Source organism: Malus sylvestris, chromosome 10, assembly GCF_916048215.2.
Source record: "Malus sylvestris chromosome 10, drMalSylv7.2, whole genome shotgun sequence".
In the NCBI taxonomy this organism is placed as follows: domain Eukaryota; kingdom Viridiplantae; phylum Streptophyta; class Magnoliopsida; order Rosales; family Rosaceae; genus Malus; species Malus sylvestris.
The window spans coordinates 2,752,353-2,765,126 of NC_062269.1; the positions used below are offsets into that span (position 1 = coordinate 2,752,353).

The 12,774-nt window shown below is 34.7% G+C and overlaps 1 protein-coding gene across 1 annotated transcript; it reads left to right on the forward strand.

Annotated features, from left to right (window-relative positions):
* Window positions 1-411: 411 nt before the first annotated feature.
* Window positions 412-1,620, forward strand: LOC126586711 (THO complex subunit 7A-like). The gene is made up of 2 exons (XM_050251646.1): window positions 412-1,202; window positions 1,293-1,620. The coding sequence occupies exons 1-2, from the start codon at window positions 609-611 to the stop codon at window positions 1,407-1,409; spliced, it is 711 nt and encodes a 236-aa protein (XP_050107603.1). The 5' UTR covers window positions 412-608; the 3' UTR covers window positions 1,410-1,620.
* Window positions 1,621-12,774: the final 11,154 nt, after the last annotated feature.

The window sequence follows — 12,774 nt, forward strand, 5'->3', positions numbered from 1 at the left end:
AAAGAAAAAAACTCTCCAAATAATAAGATACAAATTCATTTCTCATATAAAAATATAAATTATAAATAAAAAAATAGTTTTTCTTGTCAAAAAATTAAAAAAAAATGAAAATAGCTAATACCATCATGTACCACATAAAAATATTTCATCTCTTCTTAAAATCAAATTTTTATCGCCATTTAAAATATAGTCTTATAATTTTTCTTTGGGGTCCACACATTTTTTATTAATTTATATCATTTAATATTCTTTAATTTATTCAATCCGACAATTAAAAATTAAAAATACGTGTGATAAGTAAAATGATAGATGTGGATATCACACCCATTTCCCTTTACGTGTGAATCGTGATTTGTTCCATTATATAAAAGCCCAATTGACAAAATGCCCATTCTGGATCCGGTGTAGCAGTGGTCTCCCGTGAAGCACATCTGACCGTCCAATCAACCTCGAGCAAAAACAACAAACATCTCCCTTTGCCGTTGGATTCCACATACGGAAGCTGAATCCTCCGCTGGGAACGGGGGTTTTCTTTCTGGACATTAGATTAGGGTTTGTCAAATTCGAAATCGAATCTCCGCCGGACTCAAAATCTCCGGTCAGTTCCGATGCTGCCGAAAGGAAGAAAAGTTTCAGGGCGAGGAGAGGCCGTGGCGGCGAACTACGCGTTCGGGCCACTCGAAGATGACGTCATCATCAAACACAGACTTCTCACTCGGACCACCACCACGAGAGGCGAACCGCCATTGAAGAAGCTCCAGAAGAAGTTCACGTCCCTGTTCGTCGAGCTCGACAAGAACGATGACAACTTCGCCGACTGCGACAAGCTGGCCAAGGCTTTCCTCCAGGAGCTCAACACGTTCGAGATTCCGCTCCTCAAGAGCAAAGCCGTCGTGGATGCGAATCTCCGGGAGAAGCACAATTTTGACGAGCTGAGGGAGGAGATTAACCGGCAGATTGTGCAGGCGAAGACCGACATTGAGATGCTCAAGAAGCAGCTCGAGGAGAGTAAGATCGAAAGAAGGCACAAGGAGGAGTGTGAGTCGATCAGGAAATTGATTGCTACCCAGCCTCCGCGGTCCGAGACTCTCAAGATCATATCAGATTTGGAGAAGGAGATTGCAGCATTGGATGCGGAGAACACCGCCAGTTCGCGGACGCTGGAGCTGAGGAAGAAGCAGTTTGCTCTGCTCCTGCATGTGGTAAGTGAGCTATATTGAATTCCCTAATTTTGGGTTATATGCTGTATGCATAAGTAGTGTAATTTTCGGGTTTATTGTATGTTTTTGCAGGTGGATGAGTTGCAGAATACCATAGAGGAAGAGCAGAGGAGTTTAATTGAGGAGAAAGAGCAGAAAAATGGAATGGAGGATGCAACTGGGGGCTCAGAACCAATGCATGTTGACTAGAGTATGCAGTTCATTTCACAGTTTCCAAGTTGTAAGATTGCGAGTTATGCATTGATGTCTCTTGATTTTCGGAAACAGGGCACTCAAGAGAGTATAAGTGTATTGCTCTGTAGTTGCAGGATGCTAGCAATTTTATGAAATTTTATTGTTGTGCATTTGTACGATTCTCTTTGCATATATGAATTACCAAGTTTACTTGATGAGAAGAGAATCGCCATAGGCCCATAACTCTTTCCTAGATTATTTTTTAAGTAGTTGATCGTATAAACCTTATGGTTCAATACGTTGATGTCATTGCATTTGAGTTTACCCCTTTAGTAGTGTAATACCATACAGTTTAACATCAGATAAATTCATACCGTAAACAAAATGCTTCTGCTCTTCAAGTTCCATGTGATCTGACATTTTTGGCCTTGCTCGAGTGAAAATATATTACAAAGTTTTTACTATTTGATATTGCTCTTGCAATGCCAAAGGATGGATATGATTTGTTATCACATATATCAACATTTGTAAGAGAATTTTCTTTTATATTAATGACTTGTATTTGTATTGGCTTTAGAAAGTGATAGATTTAACTACTGATCTTCCAGAACAGGGTAGGGGGACAACTAAATGTTATGTTAAATAATAGATCAGTCCTTGTAGATTTCCTTATCGTTTTCATCTCCATTGAGTGAGTGAAGTTTCTGGAAAGTTATTGCATTCAGTCCCACATTTTCATGGATGGGTATAGACGCTAATAGAAAGTGGATACGTTACTGGAAAGGAAAGATGCAGATTTTGTGTTTTGGCCTGGGAGTTGAGACAGGCAACTAGGCAAGCAGAGAATTGCGGTCAGTTTTAGGTTGGGATTTGTTTATGTTCTTGTACTTTAGTTATGTTTAATTTCTTTATGGTTTTTATACAGTGTATATATAGAGTTTCAACTAGTGACGTTAAGACTTTTATTTGGTATGCCTGAAGGAGTTTGCTTTTGATTTTTGAGACATTCTTAAGCTAACCCCATTCTCTATACAAGGGGTACCAAATCCCTATTCAAGGGGCCGTATTTGTGAGATGGGAACGGCAATAATACGGTTGTAGGAGAATATGTTGGAGCTTCCTTACCATCTGCAAGCATATGAATACTTCACTTGTTCATAAGGACTTGTGGGATTATTGGAAGCAGACTGGAATGAGATGGGAAGCATGCATGTTTTTGGTCTGGTGTTTATAACGGTGTTAGGTGGTAAGTATTGAGGTTCCTCTCTAGAGTTGACTGGAGTTCACACTCAATGTGGATCATGTGGAATTAGGACTCTCATCTCATGTTCCGACTGATGTTTACCAAGGTACTCAAACAGGCCAATAGTTTAAAATTTCAAATCTGCAGATCTATTCAATGGATGTGGTGGAAATAGTGATGATATTATGTATGGTGCGTACAAAATGCTGCTCCAGATGATGCAGATAATGGCTTTTTTCGGCTTGTGTATTTGAGTAAGATGACTTTCAGATTGAGGTGGAGTGGTATATTGAAGACACAGAAGGCGGATATTTGTCGTGGTAGGATTTCAATCAAGGTAACGATTGTCGGGTTGTCTCTCAAATTCTAGTTTTCATGTTTGAGTTGATTGAGAATTGTAGAATTTGTATTAGGTATTTTCATATTTGCTGTTTGGTTTTTCTAGATGTGAAAGTAAAGTATTTCTTTGTTATGAAGCAAATGAGTTTTGAGATTTCACAAGTTTACAGTTATGAAATATATAGTGCGAGGGTTCCGGAGGTTTATGGAGATGGTAAGAAAGAGTGAAACCAACATTGAAAATCATGAGACGATATACTTCTGGATTATCAGTTAGGTGTTGAATTGGGTGTCTAAGGTTTTCCTTGTTGAAGTAGATACTCATTTGCATAATTTGCTTATTGTTCATGTTTTTGCTGCCTGTAGCAAATCAACAGATTTCTAACCCAGAATTCGAAGCTACCCGAAATGAGCCAAGTTTTTTTTGTTTTAGTTTGATTCGAATTTGTTGTGTACTCATATGCCTTCGGTTGTGAAATATCTTGTAATTGCCAAGGTTGAAAGAGATTATACGATGCCTCGTCTATATACGTGGTTTAGTTTCAATTTACCAAATTAGGAGGTGTTTGATTGACCAGACTTGGAATGGGATTGGTGTGTGCTGTGTAACACCAATTGCAGGCTGGACCAAACATGGGCTAAGTAACGATGGGATAAGCTGGGAGTATATTAGACCTGGTTTGGTACTAATTCTGAAAAAAGTGGGTATCAAAAAAAACTGGGAGCTTTTTTGTGTTTGGTAAACATTTAGCTTCAGTTTTTTTTCACAATTTTTTGTGAAAAAAAAAGTCAAAAACACAAAGTTGCAAAACCCAGCTTTGAAAAACCGGCTTTTTTTTCACATCTGTTTTACATAAAAGTTTACCAAATACTATAATACTGTTTTTTTTCTTTCAAAAGCACTTTTACAAAAAAGTTTACTACACTCTGCTATTTTATTTCACAGCTGCTTATTCTCACAGCACAATAGAAGTAGTTTTTTTTCAGAACATAGCAGTACCAAACCAGTTCTTATTCTCAGGTGGTCTTGTTAATCGAACCATTCCAAACCCGTAAACCGAAAACACGAGAAAAGTAAACCTCGCGACGATGATTATAAAACGTCTTGCTCTCATCTGTTGGCATCTGGTTTATGCTCCTCTCCTACCACTTCTCCGTCTATGGAATGATGCTGCTTGTATTTTTTTTCTGAGATTTTTTTCGGTTCCATTTGAGTTTGAATTTGAGTTGGTTGAGTTGATAGATTGATGTTTCTCTGTATTTTGGGTCTGACGTTCTCAATATGACTTTATAGCTAGCACTATCCTCCTAATCCAAAGTTACACCAAACATGGGACAACCCCAAGTCCAAACCAAATCAATTCAAGTAATTACCTACAGTTAGTCCGAGCCAAATCAATCTTGTGTATCAAACGTGCCCATAAAATATAATCTAGATCCTAAACCTTCTATCCATCCTGGTCATGCGTACTTTGATTTCAAAAAGTTCAGTAGCAGACCTCGAACGATAAAGGAAGCAAACCTCGAACCTAAGCTTTGATCTAACAAAGAGAGCTTTGATCTAACAAAGAGAACGATCATTATCAACTCAACCAACCCTTGTTGGCATCCTGATCATACACATTGATTCTAGGAACAACAACGGAGCTACTAACAAGGCTAAGATACGCTCTAGCATAGGGAGAGTTTTAATTCTTTAAGCTTAAAATACTAAATGTTTGGGCTATTTTTTAATTTTTAATTGTTATAATATGTACACACACAAGTCTGTTAAAGAATAAAATATAATTATTAACATTATTTTAATCAATTCAAAATCCATACGACTCCTAGATTCTAGAAATAATAAACTTTTAATATTTTAATATTTTATTCTATTCAAATCCAAACGGTTTTAGATTTTTTGGGAGTAAGTAATTACTAGTTTTCATTATTTTATTGTTTTATTCATTTGAACAACTACTTACACGTTTTCTAGCACGCTTTTCGGCTGTTTCGAAGGCACGCTAGCCTCTGAAGTCTACTTATTTTCTCATCAATTGTAAAGTTTTTTTACCACTTTGTTCTTAATTTTTTATCTTATTTATTTGTTTATTTGAATTTAAAATTTTCGTACTCGAAATTTATTAGATATAATTTATCATATACAATTGTGTTATTATTGTTTAATTTGTTAGGTCCAACGTTTATCTAATGAAGAGGTTTAGAAGTTACAACTATCAATTTATTTTTTAGAAAAAAGAGATAATGATAATAAATTAGAGACTGATATACCTTTTGCATCTATTGAAGAGGTCCTAAAGGTATTATTTGATTGATAGGTCAATTTGACTTGTATTGACTCTTACCGTTTCTATAGCAAGTACTAAATGAGATTTTTCAGCAATAAATTTTATTAAAACAAGACTTCGTAACAAGATAGAGGGTGAGTTTCTAGTAGATACAATGGTTATCTACATTAAAAAAATGAACTTTAACGAAAAGTTAGCGGTACTATTCACTTTAATGAAAAACCACATTTTTACACTAAAAAGTCAATCTTGGTGCTATTCACTTTACCCTTTATTTTGTCCTTATCGTTAAAACTCAAAGTTTTCAAGTCATTTTCATTAATTTTCCAAGCTTGCCAAAAATGTTGATTTAGATGAAATAACAAATGATTTCAATTATATTTAACCACGTGGTCGTGGGTTCGTTTCCCACAGACGGCGTCAAATGTTGATACACAAAACCGGAGGTCTTGGAACAAAGTAAATCCGACCGTGAATCTGCAAGAAAGTAAATAACACAAGATGTATTGTGGTTCACCCCCAAGGTTTGGGCTACGTCCACACTGATATTGTATTTCTCTTAGATGTTGAAGAGGGAGAGAGGGAGAGAGAGCTTCCTTATGTGAGGATGAGCTTCTCTCAATATGAGAGGGGATGTGAGGCCTCCTTAATTGTAAGGATGAGGGGTCCTTTTATAGAATAAGGGTTTCTCACTTATTACATATTTGCCCCTTCCTTTATTACATAATTACATTTAAGTCCTTTGATTATTTATACGATGTCTAAATACGGAGGCTCTAAGTATGGTATAAACAACTTGAATATGTACTTTTTCTTCTTTTTATTTGTTAAGTTGAATAAGATTGATGATACATGTTTTCTTTTTATTGCAAATTGCAAATTTAAATGATTTCTTTGTTATATCTAGTTGAAACTTGAGTAATGCATGGTTATAATTTCTTTACTTCAAAATATTACTTTTAGGTTTATTAGTATACAACTTTATATAGGTAATAAAAAAAAATTTAAGCATTTGATTTCGTAGTAATAATTCTAGCTTAGCCCACCTACCAAATAATTCTTGGCTATGCTATTGTCTAGGAATTGAAAATTAATATGCATGTCTCCATGTTTTCTTCAGGCATAAATTTGGAAAGCTTTCCATTATTTGTAGAGCGTGTGCCATTCAGATAGTTATAGTTAGACCCGGTAGTTTCTGACACGACACGAAAATAACTGGTTTCGGGTCAAAACGATAACTTATCGGGTTATTATCGGGTGACCCGTTAAGAACCCGCGGGTAGCACGTGGGTAACCCGTTTCAACCTGTTAAGAAAAAATTTATTTTGATAATTTTAAATTTTAGTTACTAAAAGATTTATTATAAAATACAATAGCCATATTAATATATACAATATATTCTATATTAAATATATAGTTTTGTATTATTATTCTATATAAGTTTAAAAAAAGTTTTAGTCATTATTTATTTTTATTATGAGAGTTCCTTATTATCATTACTAGGATAAATTTTACTTAACATATTGTTGTCCAAAATTAAAATAAACTAATATAGTATTTGTATAGGCAAGAACTAAGAAGACATACATACAAGTATGAAAAATGTGAAAGAATATATAAACACTCGTGATTCATTATTATTCCTCCACGAATAGATAATGGTTACACTTACATTATCGTTTAGATTTTTAAAATCCTCCAAACCTTCATGAATAATGTTTTTTATTTGAGGATAAAATTAATAAAATTAATAATAATTATTGTAGAAGTGTAAAAAATGTAAAAACAAATATACAATCACTCATAGTGACAAACTTTATAACTTTCATGAAGGGGTCAGCTTCGAAATCCAACACTATAATTCATAAACCTTAAATTTGTATTTAACCGTTGATTGCCATTTATGCTTTATTCTTCTTATTGAATTTCATTTTTAAAATTTTCTTTTTTGAAAACATGATCATCTGACGGATGTAAGAAGATGAACGGTTCAGATCTTTGATATCACGTTTTGATATTTACGATTAATTGAAATATGAGTCGATGTCATATAATTTGTATAAACTTTATAAACATCAAGCAATATTTTCACTAACCATAAAACTCTGAATATAATATCAACGATCCAAACCGTTCATCTTCCTGCATCCTCTAATAGATCAAGTTTTCAAAAAAGAAAATTTGAAAAAAAAAAACCAAAATTTGATGAGAACAATGAAGCGCAAATGTAAACAACAATCAACGGTTAAATTTTGATCTATGATTTATATTTCGAAGTTAAGCTCTTCATGAAAGTTGTAAACCCCTTGTCATTACGAGCATTTATATATTTTTTCTATATTTTTTTACACTTCTACGTTAATTAAAAAATTATTAAAGACTTTAAGTAAGTGAAAATATACTTCAAAGAAAAATGTGTTTTTATGTTTTGGATGTGATAATATGGTATATACTTATTTAGTATTATATTTTTCATTTGATTATTTATTGGTTTAAAATATATTTTTCTTAACGGATAACGGGTCGGGTCATAATACCTGTTAATATTATCGGGTCGATTTCAGGTCGGGTCATTTTACCTGTTTATTTTAACGGGTGTTACACGACACGACCCGTTAAGATATCGGGTATGACACGAAAACGACACAAACACGAAAAACAAGACACGAATGTCAGGTCTAGTTATAGTAGAGGTTAAGTTTTTGCAAGGTAAATGAATTTGACAATTCTATCACTAACGGGTCCGTTAAGCCAAGTTACCGGTAGTGCAATTCCATGAAGCGTTGCTGCATTACAGCATCTTCAACAACTTTGTCATCCTAATTCGGATTGGAGTTCGAGTTCCACGGCTTCCAGTATGATCTGGAATTCGAGAAATGTATCGGAGTCTGGCGGCGCAGCCTAAATCTGCAATGCAAAATATGTTTAAAGAACCTGCTCCTGAGAAAGCAATCAGTTGTTCGATGTCAAGCTATATCTCTAGAGCAACTTCGACTATACCCTCGTCGATAATTATTGTGCAATGTGTATAGACACTACGACTAGTGATATTCATTTCTAGCTCTCTACCGTCTACATTATCACTACAGTGATAGAGATTCGAAGTTTGAGTGCATGCAAAACCTAGATTATAGAATTGAGTTTATATGAACGGCATCGACAAAGCATTGAAAACAATGTACCATTCTGGGTTAAGGCTTTTTTTTTTATTTTTTAAGAGGAGGGTTCGAAACTGTTAGGAGAGAGGGTTTCGAACCCGAGACGCATGGGTAGAAACTCACCCTATCTATTAAAATATTGGACCACATACAAAGTTATGGCTTGAATATATAGTTAGAAATCTTGTTTTAATTTTATGCTAAATTTAGTGGTATTATAATTCACGTATAAGTATGAAGTCTAAGATTCGATTGTATACGAACTATGCCCAGCCCCAATATAATTGTATTAGGAAAAGCTTGTTTAACTCCATGACTCACTCATGATTACTTCCTGTGTCACAACGTTTAAGTTGTTAAAAGCTAATAGGTTTACCTGGTGGGCAGCAATATTATTAATGCCAATAGTAATTTTAAGTACATATTTTAGCGACGTGTATAGTATTTATGGGTATGAAATCGGTAAAAACGTTCGCATGAATAATATAGTTTTTCTATGCAAGGGTCCTTTGCAGGTGAAAGATAAACTATGAATATGATCTTGCAAACAATTATCCTTCTCTTTATTTAGTAAATTACTAGTCTAGTGATATTCGTCTTTACTTATAAATAAAATGTCTTAAGTTCGAATATCGTGAATAGTGAGTTTAACACAAATTTATTAACTTTCCCTTTTTAGTGTAAATATACCCTAAGTGTAAAAAAATTACGGAATCCCATGTATTAAGGTTCCACAACATTAGTTAGATAATTAGTTAAATAGTTGTACAAATCAACAATACAATTAGTAAGTTTGTTAGAATTTGGTTAAAATTGTTAGACTTTCTATTATAAAAATAGAGTTTGTAATCATCATTCTTTTAAATCAATATACAAATCTCATTTCTCCCTCTAAACTTGGTCTCTAATTCTTCTCTCACATTTCTCTTCTATCTATAAAACTTCCATCTCCTGGTTTTTGTAATTGTTCATCTCTGCTACTTCTTCAATGTAGTTAGCACCATGGACCATAATAATTACTTTAAAGGTTTAAGACACGAAAACACTCTCTCTCCCCCCTTCCTCCCTATCTAGGTGTATTCCAATAGAATCCAACTCAACTTGATATGGATATGTCAGGGCCAATCCAACAAACACCACGCACCATCACAGTAGTTCCATGTCGAAGCAAACGTAAATCCCCACTCCCTACAGCAAACTCACACAGTACATAATTGGGGCAATAACAAAAGGAAAGTGTTATTTACACACTCAGTTTTACCTTTTACATAATCTTGTTAATTTTTTATCATTGATCTTCTTCGATTCATTCGATTCGATGACCGAAAATTAAGAATGATGTGTGAAAAATAAAAATGATGTGTAGATAGCACTACCCTAAAAAGGCAAAAAGACTTGGGTTGGCTTTCTTTTATATATATATTGCATATATGCATCTCAATCCACCGTTACGTGTTCCACATGCAACAGCAATTCAGTCAACCGATATTCAAATCGGGCACCACACGAACCACTAATACTACGACAATGCACCTAAAATGGAATAAATTATTAGAGCGTAGTGCGCGACCCTTGCATGTAACTCTCAAGAGGTTTTAGGAGAAATTTTTGTGTGCATCCCACCAGATTTTACCATGAGTGGATAATATATATTTGTACATGATACAATATGACAAGTGTATATGATAATGGTATTATGGTCTAGAAATAACCAAGGACGGATCCACGTACAGGCCGAACCGAAGTGGCTTTTGTCTAATTGATGAATTACCATACACATAATTTTGTGCATGGAGTTATGAAGTCAAACTAACACCCAACACTCATTAAGACACCCAAGCAACCAGCCAACACACCTAAAGCCTTTCCAGAATTGCTTATTCTCCCAAGGGGGATGCAAACATTATCCTTTTTTGTTCACCATTCATTGAATATAGTGAGTTCTCATATTCAAATTAATTCTAGACAATAAATGAGGCTTAAAGGTTTCTAGTAGTGATAGTGAATGTAAATGACTTTATTGCTGGAGAATAGTCCACATCGGAAACAAAACATATACATTTTAAATGTGGAGGTTCACTACTAATATCACAACGGTCTTTTGTAATATTTTATTAAGTTGAGAACAATATTGGTAATGTTGATGGTGTGACCCCCTAGGCAGTAGCTTTTTAAAGCAACATGTAGGTTGCTTTTAAAAGCTACTTTAAAAATAGGTGGAGTTGAGCCTTTAATAAATATTTTTAATTCCTGTAAAATGCTCATTAATTTTTCAAAATGACATTATTTATCCTTTTAGACACATTTTATTTATGCTACAAACGCTATCCTCTTACACTACCATTGTCATTACCACCACCATTGTTGCCATCACCAACACACCACAATCACACCACCACTACCACCACAACCACAACTACCACTAGCATCGTTGCCACCACCACCACCACCACCACCATCACCATAATCCCAACTGTCATCACTGCCACCACAACCGCCACCATCATTTGTTGTCGCCGCCCTTACCACCATTGTTACCTATGCAGCCCAACCACTACACCCCTTTTATTGGCAACACCCAACCACCATCATAACCACTGCCCTCGCTACCATTGTTATTGTCATTACCCACACTATCATGTCCATTTTTATCATTATATACAATTATATTACGTTTCCGTTAAAATTTACCAAATGCTTTTACATTGCTTTTCATACTCACAATACCTTTAAAAATACAATTTATCAAATGCTTAATTGCTTTATTTTGCAACTAATTATTCTTAAAATACAGTAGAAGCAATGATTTTAAAAAGCACAACAATCCCAAACTGACCCAAAATCTATTCATATATCAAACAACACAGGATTTGAAATGTCAATTTTTGAAAGAAAAAAAAAAATTATCTCATCTGATCCACCCATTCTTTGGAAACCATACTTTTCTGCAACCTAATATCCAAAGTTGTAGCTTGGCCATCGGGGAGATTTTGGCTTCAAGTAGACAAAACAATTGGGTGGTCCACTAACAAAATTGAAATAATATGCACATATTTTCAAAAGTTTATTTGGTATGTTTAGCTTATGGCTGCCAATTGCTTGCACGATCCGTTAATCGGACATGAAACGTTACGAAAACAAGTAGTTTCAGGTCAATTCATTAACGAGTCGGGTCATTATTGGGCCTTTAACGAATCAAGTCGTTATCGGGTTACCCGTTAAGTGTCCGATAAGATATCGTTTGTTATTTTCTAAACATTAGACATGACAATTTCTTATATGACTCGTTAACCTGACACGAAACGACACGACTCATTAACGAATCAGATCGTTATTGGGTCACCTGTTAAGAAAACGAGTTTGACACAACACGACCCATTAAGATAACGGGTATGACACGAAAATAATGCGAACACGACAAACACAATCCATTTGCCAGATATTTAGCTGTACACAAAAGTCATTTTTAATTTATTGCTCCAATTAGAGGGCATAAAAAACCAATTAGTGATTTGAGTGGGAGTGTGTTGGACGCTGAAAAAGAAAGGGGGATAGGATAAGGAAACCCTAATTGGTTTTTTTTAGTGAATATAAAATCAAGATGGTGGTGGCATTCGTATGGAATGCACACTCCCTTCCTTTTTGTTATGTTATCTAATCCCCACTCCTTTTCCACACTCGGTGCTTTCTTGCTCACCAATCCATTGTTGATCTATTTAGTAGGTTTATATTTATCAAATTTAGTAGGTTTTGATGTAAAATATATACGAAGGTCCAAACCCTCGTACTTGGTATTTAAGCTGAAAACCGGCCCCAAGAGTTATAGCTAGCAACGTCATGAAGAGCAATAGTACTAAATAATTGATTCAAAGAATTCCCACTTAAAAGGATTGATAAAGAACTTGCACCTTGATGATTCCGATTACTTTGGCATCCGTATGGCAGCTCAAAGGAGATTCATGATCGATTATCATATCAAACCTTTCGAACAGTTTACTTTGAGGACATTACACTTTAGTTCACATTCATTTGCTTCATACGCGTGTCCAAACATATTTAGTTACAGATTGGAGCATCTTTTTTCTTGTTGGCACTACAGCATCTATTTATGAGCTTACATATGCAAATCCTACCAAATATTTGATGTCTTCGGAATTTTAGGTCTGGCTATAGCTATACTTCAAAACCAATCATAGTCAATTACTACTTACTAGAAGGTATACGTAGTTGTGCTTATGCATGCCATGGACGTGCTAAGTTACACCAAAAGAAGCTACCTAACCAAACTAAATAAATGTAGCACAACCGAAAGAAATAGAAAAAGAGATAAAGGGAAGGGAAAGCCTTGA

What these genes read in the sequence shown, in the direction of transcription:
- LOC126586711 (XM_050251646.1), top strand. Translation starts at nt 609, where the DNA reads ATGCTGCCGAAAGGAAGAAAAGTTTCAGGGCGAGGAGAGGCCGTGGCG. An exon ending in TTGCTCTGCTCCTGCATGTG is followed by an intron (nt 1,203 to 1,292) that starts GTAAGTGAGCTA and finishes ATGTTTTTGCAG; the next exon opens with GTGGATGAGTTGCAGAATAC.